The sequence below is a fragment of the Nerophis ophidion genome, linkage group LG05 (genome assembly GCF_033978795.1).
Source record: "Nerophis ophidion isolate RoL-2023_Sa linkage group LG05, RoL_Noph_v1.0, whole genome shotgun sequence".
Taxonomy (NCBI): domain Eukaryota; kingdom Metazoa; phylum Chordata; class Actinopteri; order Syngnathiformes; family Syngnathidae; genus Nerophis; species Nerophis ophidion.
Genome location: NC_084615.1, coordinates 58,050,034 through 58,069,636, shown reverse-complemented (window position 1 = coordinate 58,069,636; position 19,603 = coordinate 58,050,034). Strand labels below are relative to the sequence as shown.

At 38.9% G+C, this 19,603-nt stretch overlaps 1 protein-coding gene across 1 annotated transcript; it reads right to left on the bottom strand.

Annotated features, from left to right (window-relative positions):
- Positions 1–811: 811 nt before the first annotated feature.
- On the bottom strand, positions 812–16,554 carry abhd18 (abhydrolase domain containing 18). The gene is made up of 14 exons (XM_061901611.1): positions 16,396–16,554; positions 15,099–15,207; positions 10,353–10,437; positions 10,178–10,278; positions 6,605–6,680; positions 6,383–6,467; positions 5,939–5,966; positions 4,140–4,278; positions 3,376–3,465; positions 3,022–3,123; positions 2,488–2,711; positions 2,280–2,410; positions 2,035–2,197; positions 812–1,141 (listed from the first exon to the last, which is right to left on the bottom strand). The coding sequence occupies exons 2-14, from the start codon at positions 15,188–15,190 to the stop codon at positions 1,084–1,086; spliced, it is 1,374 nt and encodes a 457-aa protein (XP_061757595.1). The 5' UTR covers positions 15,191–15,207; positions 16,396–16,554; the 3' UTR covers positions 812–1,083.
- Between the last annotated feature and the right edge of the window lie 3,049 nt (positions 16,555–19,603).

The window sequence follows — 19,603 nt, the reverse complement described above, 5'->3', positions numbered from 1 at the left end:
TAATAGTATTATATAGTTTCGAAGCATGGGTTACATTTGCATCTTCTTCTGCTTCCCTTAATGCCTCTGAATATGATTTGTTTGAGTTATCAATTATCTTGCCACTTCTTTCCTCTTGTTCTTATGGGCTGCATTCTTTATCTTTTTTCATTTTCATCTTACTTTCACTTTCACTTTTTAAATTGAAAGTGGTTTTGACTTTTGTTGATTTGTAATTGACATATATTTTGTCATTTGTTAACTTAATCTGCATCCATCCATTTTCTACCACTTATTCCCTTTTGGGGTAGCGGGGGGCGCTGGCGCCTATCTCAGCTACAATCGGGCGGAGGGCGGCGTACACCCTGGACAAGTTGTCACATCATTGCAGGGCCAACACAGATAGACAGATAACATTCACACTCACATTCACACACTAGGGCCAATTTTAGTGTTGCCAATCAACCTATCCCCAGGTGCATGTCTTTGGAAGTGGGAGGAAACCGGATTACCCGGAGGGAACCCACGCATTCACGGGGAGAACATGCAAACTCCACACAGGAAGATCCCGAGCCTGGGATTGAACCCAGGACTGCAGGACCTTCGTATTGTGAGGCAAACGCACTAACCCCTCTCCCACCGTGAAGCCCAGTAATTCTGGGCATAAAATTCTGCATAAAATGTAAACTATGGTTTGCACTTTGGGCCACTGTAACATAATACAACAATAATTTCTACGATTTAGATCTTGAACAGGTTGCGTCGTTGGTATGAATATCTTTGAGAGTCATAGAAAGAGTATTCTATAAAAAGAGACAAGTACACAAATGGCTTCAATTGGCAAAATGTGTGTTTAAGGGCAGTCACAATCACAAGTTCAAGCAAATGAAACTTTTAAAAACGTATTCTGTTTGTTATAAAAGTCATGACATGCAAGTGGATGACTGTCATCTGCAATACAACATATAGTATCAAAATGTATGCCAATTCCACTTTTATGGTCACATGATTACATTGCACATAAAAAAAAACATGTGCACGCACACACACACGCACTCAGTACCATCTTGCTGAACATGTCACAGGGAGATCACGTTGCCATAGTTATACCATGTTAGGATATTTCTGGCAGAATCTGTTGAATGCATCATATATGGCTTGCCTAAAATGAAAACACGAGTCAACAATAAGTACACTAAAAATAAAGGAGTCAACTTTAAATAAAGGCACCTTACATTTGCAAGGCACCTTACAAAAAAGCATGTAAAATGCAAAACATCGTGATTGTAGTGATTCAGTCAGCACTTTCATGCATTTAACATGGGATTACTTCACACTCGGACTGTGTGAGTGTGAAAGCGTGTTTATAGAATATGAGTGTATAACATATGTGTCTGGTCATTCACTGATGACCAGTCCAGGGTCAATTTTGTCCAGGTCAGCTGGGATAGACTCTAGCTCACCGCATTGTTAATTTCACCAGTAATAGCTATAATCATTCTTTTTGTTTACAAATACTACTGTCACCATTTTCATGAGATCACCTGAAACCAATGAACATTGATACAACTGAATAGTTATGTTTGTACCATGAATTGATTAACGTGGACCCCGACTTAAACAAGTTGAAAAACTTATTCGGGTGTTACCATTTAGTGGTCAATTGTACGGAATATGTACTGAACTGTGCAATCTACTTATAAAAGTATCAATCAATCAATGTTAATAATAATTACATACATACATACATACATACATGTACTACTCTGTGTATACATGTAAATAAATACATGCACATATATAAGGTATACATGGGATCACCTGAAACCACTAAAGATTGATACAACTGAATAGTTTTGTTTGTTATTAATAATTAAATACATACATGTACTATTCTGTGTATACATGTAAATACATACATGCACATATATAAGGTGGTGCGGAAAAGGTGACTTAGTTATTTTAAGTCCAAATTTTCCATTTATGCCTGACTGTGTAAAGCTTATGTTAAATGAACTGAATATTGCTGTCTATCAAGATAACTTTATTTGATACCTGAAGATGCTTTGTTTGAACAGATAAGCGCTGATATGTCCTCCATTCAGAAAACGAACTTCACATCCGGGCCAAATTTCCTGCAGGCTGAGGACTCCTGTCCGAGGGACATAGGCATCTTCTCTGGCCTGCAGCACGATGATGAGACTGGTGTCCACAGGCACTAGCAGGGAAATGAGTAGGATTAATATGAGTCTGACACTAATGAAATCATGGAAGTCATGAAGCAAATGGCAATGACTAACCAGAGAAGTTGGCCATGTGTGTACACTCGTCCATTACTCCCTTCATGAAGCCGATGGACTCCCTGTGTAATGACGGTCGGCAGTTTTTCACCAAATGAGTCCCACTAGGTACTTTGTTGGCTTCAAACGCACTGAAAAGCAAACACGTTTGAGACAAAAGAAAATAATATCCATCATGCATGCGCATTAACCATATTGGCATGATCACCTGGGTAAGATGTCTGAAGTTGTTTTGGTGTTGTCCACTGATAATAAACGCTCAACATTGTCTCCACAATGTTCACCAATCCACAGGCTTGCTCCATCCTCCATCTTTCCTTCCGGTCTGCAGTACTGACCCACTCGGACTTCTCTCGGCAGATTCAGTTCATGCTCTAAAGAACCCATCAAAGAGTCCTTCGCATTTCTTTCAGTCATCTTGAAGGAGTCCGCCTGATTATAACAAAGATGAAAACCAAAAGTTGTCAATCTCTAAACAAGTTGCCTTTTTACAAAGAGCCAATATTGTCAATAATTAAATGTGTAAATACTTGATTTAAAACAGAAATTAATGAAGTTATTGTATGTAATTACATTTAAACATGTAAATACTTGATTCCAAAATATTGTTTACAATTCCATGTACATATAGTGTAAATACTTGATTTCAAATACACATATATATTGGCTATGATGACATGTACATACAGAATAATACTTAATTTCAAATAGTGTGTGATGTGTAAAAAGGAAGACAACAAACCCCACAATACTCCAACAGATTAATTATCTCTTCTTCATACACAGAGTTAATAGCATATTGCTTCTCCAGCTCCGTCCATTTGACTGCTTTACTCAGCACACCCTAGAAAAACACACAGAAGAAAAAATATTTTTGGGAAAAAGAATGAATTCCATGTATGTGAAATTATGCTTGAAGGTGTGTTATTATTTTGGAATCTTCCTAAATTTGGCAAATGTAAATCATAGTTTCTTCCATCTTGTTAGATAATATGGAATGTAATTCCCACCTTTTTGATTATAATAATAATCATAGGTTTGAGCCTTGTATAAAAATATGAGGAATAATGTGGTGTAGGAGGCGGAGCATAACTACCGTGGTGAATACACTGGAGGCAGTAGACCAGGACAGGCAGGGAATAAGAGGGATGGGCTTTGGCCAGTTCGTCACTGCTAATGATGACATCTTGGGTCAAACACAAATATTTTTTAAATCAAAGCTTGAATAGAGGAAAATTTTATCATACCAACAATTGTGTGTATGTATATATAATTGTAGCTGAGATGGGCACCAGCGCCGCCCCCCCAAAGGGAATGTGGTAGAAATGGATGGATGGATATATACACACACACACACACACACACACACAAACACACACACACACACACACACACACACACACACACACACACACACACACACACACACACACACACACACACACACACACACACACACACACATTTTTATCCATCCATTTTCTACCACTTGTCCCTCTCGGGGTCGTATATACATAAATATATATATTTATGTATATATATTTATATACACATAAATATATATATTTATGTGTATATATATATATTCATGTATATATATATTCATATATATATATATATATATATATATATATATATATATATATATATATATATATATATCCATCCATCCATCCATTTTCTACCGCTTATTCCCTTTTGGGGTCGATATATATATATATATATATATATATATATATATATATATATATACAATTGTACAACACTACATATAAAACATATAATCCATTAATAGCTGAAATTCCAGCATACAGCTTAGTTGAGAAGAATTGCAGAGGCATCTGATGATGTTTCACTTACATATCCTCCCATAGAGATGCCCGTCATTCCCACAGGAGAGTAACCCTCACTTTCCAGCCAATGAAGAAGCACAGAGGACTCCAAGATCAGAGCTCCTCCCATCACAAACAAGTCTGACACATTTTTTAGACAGGATCGCCTGAAACAGATGACATCATGTGATTATGTTTGTGATGAACAAAAACACGAAGCAACATAACTCAAAATGGTATAGGCAGAGTTTTATTAACTTTCAGGAAATGTCAGATATTCCTGGTAGTTCAAGTTCCCAGTAATGTCGGTGTTATATGAGGCCAACTGTCCTGGTAATAAGAAGTTCCTGGTCATGTTGGTGTTGTGTTTGGATAATTGTCCTGCTCGGGGTCGCTTGGAGTTAAATTGTCCTGGTGATAAGTAGTTGTAGGTAATGTTGGTGTTACATTAGGTTGATTGTCCTGGTGATAAGTAGTTCCTGGTCATTGATTGATTGATTGATTGCAACTTTTATTAGTAGATTGCACAGTACAGTACATATTCCGTACAATAGACCACTAAATGGTAACACCCAAATCAGTTTTATAAATTGTTTAAGTCAGGGTCCACATTAATCAATTCATGGTCATGTTGATGTTACATGAGGCAGACTGTCCTATTAATAAGTAGTTCCTGGTAATTCTGGTGTTATGTAAGGCTGATTGTCTTGGTAATAAGTAGTTACTGTAATGTGTTATGTAAGGCCAGTGGCGGGCCGTGCTTTTCCCACCTAGTCCTTCAGTGATGTCCTACTTAGTCCGACTTCAATAAATACCTCTAGAAATACCATAATTTATGTCACGACATGACCACAGCTGGAGAAATACTATACTGCAACACACTTTCACAATACCGGGCATTGAATCAAATCAACAGTGTAGAAAACGGGCTATTTTTCGGTGCATATAAAAATCAATAAACCCGCATCAGCAATTAAAACATATATTACTTGGTACTGTCAAAACTAAAATAATTGTAAAAAACGTATTAAAGGTGAAAAACATAAATTGAATGTTTGAACTCACAATTAGTAGAACCTATTAGACACTGTATGAGCCAGTGGTACAGCTTGTAGTTGGTTGATTTGAGTGAAAGTGGCGGCCAAACCATTTCACTTCCGGGACAGCTTAGCTTGCTTCCAGAGAAGGTCCCTTCTCACAAGATCTAGTTTCCCTTTAAATAACCTTCCTGAAAATAGTTTTACAAATATATATTTGCGACCTAATCAATGTTTTGCTCTCCTTCTTTGGTTGAAAAGGAGCATACCAGTGATTTGGCTGCGGTGCTACTTCCTGCTTTCGCAAATCACAACTTTTGATTGGATACTTACTTTGAAGTGACAAGTGAGTATCAGATCACAGTCTCGTTTAACGTAAGGCTACCTAGATGGGCTACTGTCAACAACTTGTGATTTGATTGGTTATCCCAACTGTCTATCAATTAGATGTCCTCTGTTCACTTACACTGCACAGCCGCTGCTAATGTTGAGTCAGAAGGCCTCTGGCAGCATTCATACAGCGCTGATTGAATAAAAGCTCTAACGTAAAAATAAGCAACACTAGAGCTTAATATAACATGAAGAGAATATGATGAATACTTTTATATATGTATGGTAGGTAAATTACAAATAAAATAAACTTTTAATAATTTGTGATCATGATTTATGTTAGGCCAACAGGGAAGGCCTTCCTGGCGTTGACGACACACCACTGTGTAAGGCTGAGTGTAAACAGTAATTATGAGAGTAAATGTTTGTGTGTGTCAGGGATTGAGCATTTGAAATTTACCTCTGGTCCTTTGGTTTACGATAGCCATGTGGAAAACGTGTCAAAGATTACACAATTTGGAAGTGGACAACAGAAACACACATAGCAGAATTCAGATGACAGTCAAATACTTCTGCAACATTTATTTAAAAAACAAGGGTCCATGTTGTTAGCATAATGTTTGTGTAATGCTGTCAGATGATTTGAAAATTTAACAAGATTAATCAGTGTCGCGTTGGATTACTTTAAATTTAATATAATTTATTCATAATCAATATTTGTGGTGTTTCATTTATTATAATCAAAAAGAGTGAATATAATATAAGACAGATTATCACTATAATCATAGTTTTACGTGTCCTCACAAACGTTTCAAATCAAGACTATGCATTGAAAGTCCAACAACAACTTATACAGTCACTAAAATGTGTGTTACAGTGTTATAATTTAAATAAAGAAGGATATAATAAGGGTTCTCCAGAAGCAGGGAAGCCATTCCTGCCTCTTTGATCATGGGTCGGGCCATCAGCGTCCTTCGACGCCAGAAAAACTACAATAAAAAAATTAAGACATGAACATAATATAAATACAATAAACACATGGAACATAAACATGGAGTAGAAATACATGAATTTAAATACAATAAATACATGGGATATTGAAATAAATACATAAAAAGGATCTTACATGGTCGCCAGTGCCTGCCAGGTGGATGCATACTGGCCTGTTGCATTGCCATCTCTTTGGTACTATGAACTGAAACCTGAAAAAGAAATACAAGTACAGTACTACCTCAGTTTTCATACACCCTAGTTTTGGTATGATTCAGTTTGAGGTGCAAAATACAATGTATTGAGCTTTCCTACACTGTCTCGGTTTAAGTTGGATTAAACACCCAGTGACTCAGTGTTTTTGCTTTTTGTTTCAGTAGAGCTGCAAAATAAGCCACCATAGATACATTCGTATAGACTTTACCCAAACTCCATTATGGAAATTCTGTGATTGCAGGGCAGATTTTACCAAGAGTGAAAAAGTGTAATATAATAAAAACAATGAAAAAATAAAATGAGTAAAAATAATAACATTGGATCCAAACAACGCACATTGGGCCTGATTTACTAAAGGTTTTTGTGTATTCGACTCAAGCATGCGCAAACTTGATAGCACACGCTAAATTAATCTACTTAACGTGTGCAAAGTGGATTGCTTCTGTTAAGTGAGCACAATAAGGCGTGTCTCTGTCTATATCAGTGCTTCTGAAATATTTTCTGCAAAGCCACCCCCAGGAAGAAAATATTTTGAGCCCTTCACTTTCCACCGTGACTAAAAATAGTATAATTTGCCTATAAAATAGTTTTAACATACCTCTGCATAACATTGTAAGTTTATTCAAATTCAACGAAACAACACATCAGTTTTTCCTTGTCTCCCACTGTGGTTACAGTGAAGCCAAGTGCTACATACACTGGTCTATATTGACATGCAAACTCTATGTTGATCATAAAAACACCCACAATACTGGAAGGAGAAGATGCAAATATAATTATTTTGCACACGCACTGTGATTTATCAACGTTCATCACGATTTAGCGGCTTATTTAGCACGTGTCAAAAGGACGTGCAAACTGACAGTTCCACACGCTGCACGGACAGACGATGGACGGATGAAAATCTTCCGTCTTACGTGTGTGAACATTTTTGGCGGTCAGAAATAAAAAATATTAGACATCTTGTCAATTCAGCAACATCTTTTTAAAATGTTATAGCTGCTAGAGTATTAAAGGACTTATTAAAACAAATTCCATTTATGTGTTTTGATGTAATTTAATATTTATAATGATGTTTATTTTACATGGAATATATATCATCAAAATATTTCTTATATGAAAAAAAACGCCTTTTAGTATGCATTTTTTTTGCGTTTTGAGGAGTAAGTGCAGCCTCTCACCAATGAGTGCACCTTCAGTGGTAAAAGAAGATGAATTGCCATACTGCGTCTAATATTCCCATAAAAGTGGTACATGTCTCCTGCATGTTTGAAAACATAGCATAACACCATCGGTAGGAAAATGATAAAATGTATGTGCAGTAAATAAATGTCGCCGATGCCCTGTCTAGTTTACACAAAATCTTAATTTAGATAAGGTGGTCTGCAACTCTTTACAATTGCACATGCAGTGTTAGTAAATCACAAACAACACGCCTACTAATAGTATACGCTATTTTATATATTGCACACGCTGCAAAATTTCATAATTCACATTAGTGTGCTGTTGACTATTATGGCTGTAGGTAGAAATGACCTGTGATAGCGCTCCTTCCTACACAGTGAATGTAACAGTGTGTTGCTGAAGGAGCTACTCAGATGTTGTAGGTAGAAACGACCTGTGATAGCGCTCCTTCCTGCACTGTGACTCTAACTGTGTTGCTGAAGGAACTACTCAGGTCTCTACAGGGTCAAACATGGAGTGAGACGGATCAAACATTATGGATGTCGACTTAGCCTACATCCTTATGTCAGCCACCTCATCCATCTTGTATAGTGGACAGTCTAGGACAGAGTCAGCTCTCAATTACTTTAAGTGCATAAAGTCCAATGAATGGTGCAAAGGTTAACAGATTTGTGATCACACAAATAAACACAACGATAAAAGGAAATGTAATCAATGTCATAAAATGAGCACTTAAAAATAATTTACACATTTACATCTGACATTAAAATACATCATGACACTTTATTTGGGCCGTGTGCAATATATCCTGGCACATTATCTGGGCAATGTGCAAAGCAATACATATACATTCCTCCTTTTTATTTTATTTTTTATTTAATTGTTCCGTTATTTTTAAAGTAATTACCAGTTTTTTAACTATCCTTTATATTACCTGAATGTTATTTTGTCCGCTGTGTTGATCCTGACTATTGTCTGTTTTATTGGAGTATTATTGTCGTTGGATTGTATGTATACACCAACCTGTCTTGAAACTACAGGTGGTAATTAACTTTTTGCAAGAATTACTAATGCAAAAACACATCATCCAAAGGGGAAAACTACTCTGTCTCACATTTCGTATTGCATCACCTATTTACATTATACATGTATGTTCACTAATATGTGCTGTCCCTATTCTAAATAAATAATTAAATTGAATTGAGCTCATGCACAGTAGTTACCAGACATTTGACCTGATGTCATATGCCCCCTACTAGGTATAGGGGGTTCATCCTGTAGATGTTTAAGTTTGCAGGAGTACTTTACTTGAGTTCTGTGGGGTTTAACAGTTCACTTTTTTGGGAAATATTTGCAGAAGCGCATAAAAGTGCGCACATACACACCAGGATATGTTCGAGGACTGCTGTATCTGTTTACACAGCCAGCTATGAGGTAATAAACCTAATAATGCATTGTATTTACAAGTGCTTTTCTGATAACTCAATGACACTTTACAATAAGGAATGCAAATAAATAACATGTAGAATAAGGCAATACATTATAGGAGATAGCAATTAGAAACAGAAAACAAGACAATGAATTAAAAAAATCAATGATGGAGTCTTGAAGGTTATCAATTGCCAAGACACCATGTTGTTTGATGACAGCGTGGTCTGTATTATTATTTAGCCTTAGCTGGGTCTCAAAAAAATCCTGTGGATTATTTTTAAAATGAGCTTCCTTGTTTTCTAAATGTCTGCACAACAGTAAGTTGTGCAACGGAAAATTCAGCATCGGCACATCCAGCAGTATTAACAAGAGGTATACCAGAGCTGTGTCTTCTCTGCTCTCTTGTATGGCTCTGCATGTTGGAGACAATAAATGATCTCCAGAAGCTGTTAGGATTTCATTCCAAAAGAGCAGTCTTTGTATATTTCGGCCTAACACAATATCAAATGAAAGACTGTAAGTATGAAAGATACACTAATGAGACAAATATAGAGATGGATTGTTACGAGGAAAATAAATCAACAACAGCAAAAGTCATTACTGATAAAGTAGGACCTCAATTGTTTTATGATAAATACTAATTGTAATCATAATCATAATTATTCAAAGTCGCCTTTTCTGGACTGCGTAAGGTCTGCATTCATAGCTCTAACTGACAAGAAGAGTGAGGTTCGTAATAAGATGAATACACAGACAAGCTAGCAGTGTACAAACAAAACATACTTTAGAGATAATAACACAGCTAAACAAAGTCCACCTCGCTGTATACAAACAAAACATGAAACGTTTCTACATCGCACCAAAAACGTATCAATACCTTGCTTTTACGGCCTCTGGAGGCAGAATTCCAGGCACCAAGTGGTCGAGAGGTGAAATGAAGACACCGTCATGGATGTAACAATCTGTGTGCTCCTCTGTCTGTTCAAAAATACAAAAGAAGACTCATACAACATTCTATAACAACACACAATGGTTATGGAAAATATGTCTACCTTGTTGATATAAACGGGGTAGTCCTTGGGCACCAAAGATTTACATCTCTCCCTGTCTGCTATCACCTTACGGAACTCAAAGATTCTGTGGAACACAACAGTTCAAATATATCTTGCACATCTCAGGTGGAATCTCCTTGTCAAACAAGTGAAGGAAGTAGAATTGCACAAGGTTTTAATTCCAGCAAAACTGCAAGAGGCAAAGGTTGTTGTTTTTTTATCCCCTCTGTCTTTAAATCGGAATTGTCAAGCCTTGCACCCCTGAGCACCGGGTAAGTTACAAGGAACAGCAAGTTTTGTGCGCTGCAGCCAATGCAGACACTGTCTTGAAAACAAACGCCACTTGCGTTGCATTACTCTACAATAATCATTGCATCGGCGGCCATATTTGCCATTTTTGACTGATTGGCGATCGGCTTATGAGCTGACAAGCACAGTCAATCTCTTTGGCAACTGTGTCCCAGTGTTTGCGGGACTAAAGCTTTTACTCACGTAAAGATTTCCTTTAAAAAAGATGCACACTCTCAGGGAAACATAATTACATTTCATATAATGTACCTTGTTAGACACAAGTAAGTGTTGCACATTGAATCGACATTGAGGTTTTAGCTATTGCAATTATCAATCGCAAAAGGTTGTAGTCTTTTAATTTTCTCTTTTCAACTGAATCTGAATTATAAAGCCTTGCATCCTTGCCCTGCTGACCAATCAAAAGTGGTTACAGGAAACAGCTCTGTGTGCGCTGCAGCCGATGCAGTCAGTGTGCTAATAACAAACAATACTTGCATTGTATTACTGTAAAGTATCTGATTTATTTTCCATCCATCCTTCCATTTTCTACCGCTTATTCCCTCTGGGTTCGCGAGGGGCGCTGGTGCCTATCTCAGCTACAATCGGGCGGAAGGCGGGGTAAACCCTGGACAATTCATCACAGGCCCAACACAGATATACAGACAACATTCACACTAAGGCCAATTTAGTGTAGCCAATCAACCTATCCCCAGGTGCATGTCTTTGGAGGTGGGAGGAAGCCGGAGTACCCGGAGGGAACCCACGCTTTCATGGGGAGGACATGCAAACTTTTTAATGGTGGCAAAGTAAAATGCCTGAAGGAACTTCTACGGCAAAGCAGTAAGAGGCCTGGTAACTAGACGACAAAGAAGCAATGACAAGCGGCCAAGAACAGTGTAAGCAAACATGAGTGTTGTATACATAAACCCAAACATTGTTTAAAGTAAATTATTGCATATTGTTTTAAAGTGTGGCTACTTGAGACAAGAATATGTTGATTGACAGACAGTTAACTGACTTCCTTCACTTATCATTTAAGCACTTTCGTGTGCTTAAAATCAAATCGCTAATGCAATTTTTGGCAGTAATTAGCAAGTAGCGGTAGGTTTTCTTTTCAAAATCATGCAGCCCTAGTGTAATTTGAGAGCAAGCTGCAACGAACATGTCTATCCAGAGTGAGAAGCACTTTTAAGTTACTATTCCTCACCACCATAGTGGAAAATAATAATATTAACAATAAGAAATATGATTAATTTCAAATCAGTAGAAGACTGGGGGAAAGGGAATAGCTAAGCATGTTACACACTCATACCGAGCAAGACGACACAAGAGGATAACTGCTGAAAATCCAATGTAAAGTAGAGGTGATCAATCCAGATGTTGATACACTCGATACCTAGTACGGCATAAGTGTATAAACGATACAAACTTATTCAGATTGATATTTATCTTTTTCTTGTTCTGATTATTATTATAATTATTGTTGCTGTTATGTTATTGTTGGCAAAGTCAGGTTACAGTAAGGCTTTGAGCGCTACACTATGAAAGTTACTTTGTGTCTTTCTTACAAAAGCTTTTTTTGACGCTGAATTTATGTAACTGAATATTTTGTGTTTGAATTTTGTGAACTGAATTTTTTTGCATCAAATTATGCTGACAATTTTATTTGAAAAGAATGTGTTAGTAAAATGTGTGTTTTAAAAATGTTGAGTTTAAAAATTCAGTATAAAAAAATGTAGTGCTGAAAAATTCAGTGCAGAAAATTGTGCAACTGCAAAACGCAAGACCCATCCATCCATTTTCTACCGCAGTTTCGGTGAATTAAGACTGAACAATCAATCCTTTCTCAAAACCTGCCAATGAGGTGTCAAATTGAAAGTCATGTGACACGAGTCTTACAAAGAGGCAGGATATGCAGCACTATGTATCACAGGCCATTTAATGTACTGTATGTGCTTGGATCTATTTTTATGAACACTTTAAACACTGTATATTGCTGTATATTAGTAAAAAATCCCAAATATTCCACAAAAACGGATAAAAATTGATCACATGGTGATACCAATACTCACACAATAAGAGTTGTTACTAAAAACATTATAGACAATCTCGAAAAAAGGAATTACATTTTAGTTTTTACTGAATAAGACAGTCAGAATGTACTTAAATATACAGAATGAAAGATTTACAATATGAACTATGAACAACACTGAATATTGAGGATATATGAATGTTGCTGTTGCTCTTCTCCTTTCCAGACCACCTCCTTGATCGATATATTCAATAATCGAACAAAAGCAACCATGATTCAACAAAAACAGCAAAACATAAACGCAAAGTAAGAAAAAAACATCCACGTATTTGATATATCACTGTTCTGCAGAACTTTGTTGTAGAAACCTGCCTCCGTCTGACACCCGCGTCTCAGGCTTCCATCCATCAATTTTCTACCGCTTGTCCCTTTCGGGGTCGCGGGGGGTTATGTTTGGGGGTGCTGGAGCCTATTTCAGCTGTATTCAGGCGGTAAGCTTGTTGCTGTGTAAAGAAGCCCAGCCCACTCTTCCCGGGCCTTGTCTGCATGAAGCGGAGCTTCTTATAGTAACCCGTATATCACTCAAAAGTGCAGATTTCAACCATTGGAATCATTTCTATAGTTTAAAAATATCCAGTGGGTGGCATTGAACTGTTGCTTATGTTGTATTAAGCTCAGGTAACCAAGTTAACTGCCTTTTTTATGCTGTTGTGCAAGACTCGTGTCAAGTTTTTTTTAAACTTGACACTTCATTGGCTGGTTCTGAGACAGGATCGGTTGCTGCAGTCTTAATTTACTGGAGGTAACCTTGCTTTTTGAAGCAGCAAATTTTTCTACACTGAATTTATGAACACTCAACTTTTCAGCGCCGAATGTTTTTACACTGAATTTTTTTTACTCTGAATTTTTATACTCTGAATTTTAAAACACATAATTTTTAAATACACACATTTTTTTTCACAAATGTTTTTTTAATTAAATTGTCAGCAAAAAATCTCAGTTCACAAAATTCAAACGCAAAAAAATCAGTTACATAAATTTGGTGTCAAAAAAAGCTTTTGTAATAAGGACACAAATGAACTTCCTTACAAAACCCAAAGGATTTAAATGGCAGCCAATATTAGTTTTTGCTTTGGTTTACTTATTGTGCACCAGCCACTTTATTTTGTTAAAATAATTGAATGTATCATTCAATACCACAAATTTATTTAATCCACTTATTTACATCATTACTAGCTAATTGTAAATTTATACATTTTTTTTATTGTGTTTACTTTAGTTATTTGCTCTAAAACATTTTCAGTTCTATATAATAATGTCAAAGTATTGGATCAGAACTACAAATTGAATCAGATTGTAGACCAAAAATTTGGATCGGGACATACATAATTTGGATGTCATTACAGGTATGTGACAGTTTTTGGGTCAATTTGGTCTAAATTGATATTTGTAACAGCCAGACTATCATATATCGCAATAATATTCTATTATGATGTATCATTTGTGGTTCTGACAAAAATATATTGTATATTAAATGTTAAAAATGTCTCTTAAACCTCTGACCCTTGACCTAATAGAGTCCTATTATGCAAAACCAACTTGTCTTACCTGTTGGTACCTGTTTTTGTGTATTGGGATCCCCATAAGTCACAGAAATGTGCTAAAATCTAACCACCTTGTGGTGGCGTTGATATTTATAAAACAATCTTGTCTGCTTTTAAACTTGCTCCAAACATACTGTTTATAATTTGACAAAATCAAAAGAAATGCAATTTATTTTCCATTATCGAGGTGATCATTTTTAACTAAGGGGAAAATGCTCCACACGGGGTATGGAGACACATGATTTGGCTGCTAGCCACTGGTATTTCGAGGGACTAAAAATAATTAGTGTCAGACAGAAAGGATCCCCGTTTGTGATTGGCATAAATCAGCAATGGTGTGGCGCAGTGGAAGCGTGACCGTGCACAACCCGAGGGTCCCTAGTTCAAACCCCACCTAGTAGCAACCTCGTCACGCCCGTTGTGTCCTGAGCAAGTCACTTCATACTTGCTCCTGATGGGTGCTGGTTAGCGCCTTGCATGGCAGCTCCCTCCGTCAGTGTGTGAATGTGTGTGTGAATGGGTAAATGTGGAAGTAGTGTCAAAGCGCTTTGAGTACCTTGAAGGTAGAAAAGCGCTATACAACCCATTTATCATTTAAATACTTTCAGGGAAATTGTCCGATACTAATCAATGGCTGATAGATCAGCACATCTATACTATTCAGCCATCCATTTCTACCACTTGTTCGTCTCAGGGCCGCGGGCACACCTTCACTCAGGCTTAAGGACAAGTCACCACCTCATCGCAGGGCCAACACAGATAATAGTAATGTACTGTAAATGCTGATACCTCTGTGACGTTCATGTATTGTTTCACTACCTCTTCAGGTCTTCAGGTTTTCCCCATCCTCCGATGAAGAGTTTGGTGAGGAGCAGCCTTCTGTAAAAAACATCCAGTCGACTCACACCCATGGACCAGCAGCAGGCATCTCAGGAAACAAACAACATTTCCATGAGCTTGCATTATTTCATCATCACAGTTGACAAAAAACACTGTCAAATGACCTTGCCTCTTTTCTAAATAAAAAGGTTGTGTTCACCATGGCAACAAAACATGCTGACCTCAGCAAACACCATCAAATGCTTGTAAAATCAGCCTATTTGACAATCACGCACCTTTTCGAATCAATTCTTGACACTGAAAACTCTAATAATTTATGCTCAGCTGCGTGAAAGTCTGTTTAGTCCATCCATCCATCCATCCATCTTCTTCCGCTTATCCGAGGACGGGTTGCGGGCAGCCTAAGCAGGGAAGCCCAGACTTTCCTCTCCCCAGCCACTTCGTCCAGCTCTTCCCGGGGCGTTCCCAGGCGAGCCGGGAGACATAGTCCTCCCAATGTGTCCTGGGTCTTCCCCGTGGCCTACCGGTTGGACGTGCCCTAAACACTTGCCTACGGAGGCGTTTGGGTGGCATCCTGACCAGATGCCGGAACCACCTCATCTGGCTTGTGGAGGAGCAGCGGCTTTACTTTGAGCTCCTCCCGGATGGCAGAGCTTCTCACCCTATCTCTAAGGGAGAGCCCCGAAAGTCTGTTAAGTATTTTAGTAAAGCACATTGTAACTGTCGTATCTTGGAAAAAAAATGTTTGTAAATTATTATTGTTTCCTCACTAAAAGTAGTGTAAGTTGACATTTAAGAGACTGATGTTGGGCGTTGTTTTTTTAGGAAGTAGATTGTAATTTTTTTAATGTATGTATAACAAATATATAGTCATGTGCTCATTATATTACGATATGATTCACTGTGCATTCACCAAAAGCAGTGTACCCCTGACACATATAGTCTTGTGATTGAGAAGCGCATGCGTGTGGAACTGGCGACCTTTAATCAGAATTTCTAGAGTGGAGTTACCGTAATGACAGTATAGACGGCAAGCGCAAAGCAAAACGTAACAACAATAATGTGTCTGAATATTCATATCAAGCACGTTTATATCAAGAAGTAAAGGCAGCACATTACATATGGCGGCTGTTAAAGTTGATGTTAACCAGTAGCATTGACGGTTAGCATTAGCTGAGCATTGGTCATTCATTGTAGTTTTCAGTGTGTCCGTAGGATAAAGTTTCAGCAAAGTAAACATTTACTGATAGAGATTGACTATTTATAAATAAATTACCTCACGTTGAGCATGAACGTTGTGTGCGTTGCTATAAGGAGTTAGCAGAGACCTTTATACACAGTTGTTACGATAAGACGTCACAGAATGACTTCTTCTTTAGCTGTGTACTTCATTGATAACGACGTCACTTTACTGCCACCCTCAGGCCTCGCGTCTAACTGCATCTTTTCCAAAAGAGCCTATTCAGGAATCAACTTAGCAATTTTATTTACATTTTTTTAACTGAAATAATAATTCACTTTTCAGCTCACATTGCACCCGACCTCTATGGCCCCTGTTATGGGTGGTGAGCCCATTAGAGGGAAGTCTTGTGGGGAGTTCTCAGAGAGTATGGTGAATCGGACTGTCTTCTTGTGGCGATCCGCTCCCTGTACGATTAGTGTCAGAGCTTGGCAGTAAGTCGGACACGTTTCCAGTGAGGGTTGGACTCCGCCAAGGCTGCCCTTTGTCACTGATTTTGTTCATAACTTTTATGGACAGAATTTCTAGGCGCAGTCAAGGCGTTGAGGGGTTCCAGTTTGGTGGTCGCTGGATTAGGTCTCTGCTTTTTGCAGATGATGTGGTCTTGATGGCTTCATCTGGCCGGGATCTTCAGCTCTCACTGGATCGGTTCGCAGCCGAGTGTGAAGCGACCGGAATGAGAATCAGCACTTCCAAGTCCGAGTCCATGGTTCTCGCCCGGAAAAGGGTGGAGTGTCATCTCCAGGTTGGGGTGGAGACCCTGCCCCAAGTGGAGGAGTTCAAGTACCTCGGAGTCTTGTTCACGAGTGAGAGAAGAGTGGATTGTGAGATCGACAGGCGGATCGGTGCGGCGTCCTCAGTAATGCGGACGTTGTACCGATCCGTTGTGGTGAAGAAGGAGCTGAGCCGGAAGGCAAAGCTCTCAATTCACCCTACTCAGTGGCTTAGTGGTTAGAGTGTCCGCCCTGAGATCGGTAGGTCGTGAGTTCAAATCCCGGCCGAGTCATACCAAAGACTATAAAAATGGGACCCATTACCTCCCTGCTTGGCACTCAGCATTAAGGGTTGGAATTGGTGGTTAAATCACCATAAATGATTCCCGGGCGCAGCACCGCTGCTGCCCACTGTTCCCCTCACCTCCCAGGGTGTGATCCAGGGTAATGGGTGAAATGCAAAGAATAATTTCGCCACATCTAGTGTGTGTGACAATCATTGGTACTTTTTTTTTTTTTCCAAGATGGCGCTGCTGTAGTGGCTGCTGTAGGCAGGAGCTCTGTGCTCTTGTGTCATCCTTTTGTGTTTCCCTCTTGTTTTCATGTGGTATTATATTTTTTTGCATTTTGGTCCGGGACCCTTTGAGGCTGTGTGACAAGGGGTGTCCCTTTCGTGACCTCTGTGGTGCTTTTTTTGTGGACTTTTGGATCTGTCTCCCGGGAGCCTTTTGGCCATGAAGACCAGCTGCAGGGTCTCTGCTACACCAGAGTCTGTTTGGATGTATGGAGGAGATGCGAATGAGGGGACAGGACTGTGGAGCTAGCACTGAGCTACTGGGACGGAGAGGCTTCGCGGTGTCTCGACTGGGTGAGCAGGTGTCGGACACCTCAGTCACCTTGGACGTATCCTCGCTCATCCATGCGAACTGGACACTGGCCGAGAGTGGAGTCGGCTGTCTTGGTTGCCTTGTTGGGTCTGCTTCTGTCTCTGCCCATGCTCCCTCCACCCCAGCGGACAATGGCGTGGAACACCGCAGAGGCCACCACAGTGGATATGTTTCTTTTACTTTTTATTCATAGCTGTATGTAGAAGTGTCTGCTTGTATCTGCTGCTTTAATGTCTTTAATGTCCTCTGTGTTCTTTGATGTTTCCCTCTTACACACATGGAAGAGGGATGTGTACTATGGCTATGAGTTGTTGTTTTTTTTCCCCCTTGGCCTCAGTCTGCACCCCCACTCCAAGGCCTAGGCTAACACCAATTTTTTAATTTTATTTTAATCTTCTATTTTTTTTCTTCCCCCCCCCCCCCCACCCCCCTTGTTTACCTGTATGTCATCTTTTTTGTAAGGAGCGCTGGAAGCCGGCAGACCCGTCAGCGATCCTGTTCTGTCTCCCTGTAATGTTTGTCTGATCTTGAATGGGATTGTGCTGAAAATTGTAATTTTCCTGAAGGAACTCTCCTGACGGAATAAATAAAGTACTATCTATTTATCTATCTATTTAACTTTAACTTTAACCGGTCGATCTACGTTCCCATCCTCACCTATGGTCATGAGCTTTAGGTCATGACCGAAAGAACAAGATCACGGGTACAAGCGGCCGAAATGAGTTTCCTCCGCCGGGTGGCGGGGCTCTCCCTTAGAGATAGGGTGAGAAGCTCTGCCATCCGGGAGAAGCTCAAAGTAAAGCCGCTGCTCCTCCATATCGAGAGGAGCCAGATGAGATGGTTCGGCCATCTGGACAGGATGCCACCCGAACGCCTCCCGAGGGAGGTGTTTATGGCAGGTCCAACCGGTAGGAGGCCACGGGGAAAACCCAGGACACGTTGGGAAGGCTATGTCTCCCGGCTGGCCTGGGAATGCCTCGAGATCGCCCGGGAATAGCTGGACGAAGTGGCTGGGGAGAGGGAAGTCTGGGCTTCCCTGCTTAGGCTGCTGCCCCCGCGACCCGACCTCGGATAGGTGGAAGATGATGGATGGATGGATGGAATAATTCACTTTTTAAAATATATTGACTCTCCTTGGACAAACTGTCCAATTATTATGAAATATTTGGATGCATAGTTTACCTGTTTGAAAAGTGACAGCCTCCTTCCATGGTGATGACTTATATCTTAACAAATACATCATTAGGCAGCATACACATCTAAATGGTTTAAATCTATCCATTATCCGAATATAACTGTTCATGTTCTTCTGCCAACATAAACTAAAAGACAGCAGACTAGATTGGAACTTGTCTCCTGTTGTATTTCAAAATATATTATTTAAATTTATTATATATTAAGTATTTAATGCACTTTGTATTCAATATGTTAAATATATGAAGTATCCATCCATCCATCCATTTTCTACCGCTTATTCCCTTTTGGGGTTGCGGGGGGCGCTGGAGTAAATTTAATTTTTTTATATTGAATACATAGTCATTTTCATTCATTCTATTTTAAACTAAATGTGTCACTTATTACATGGTGCAGAACTTAATAAAATAACTTGCCATCAAATATCAAATTGCAATAATAATAGAGGTG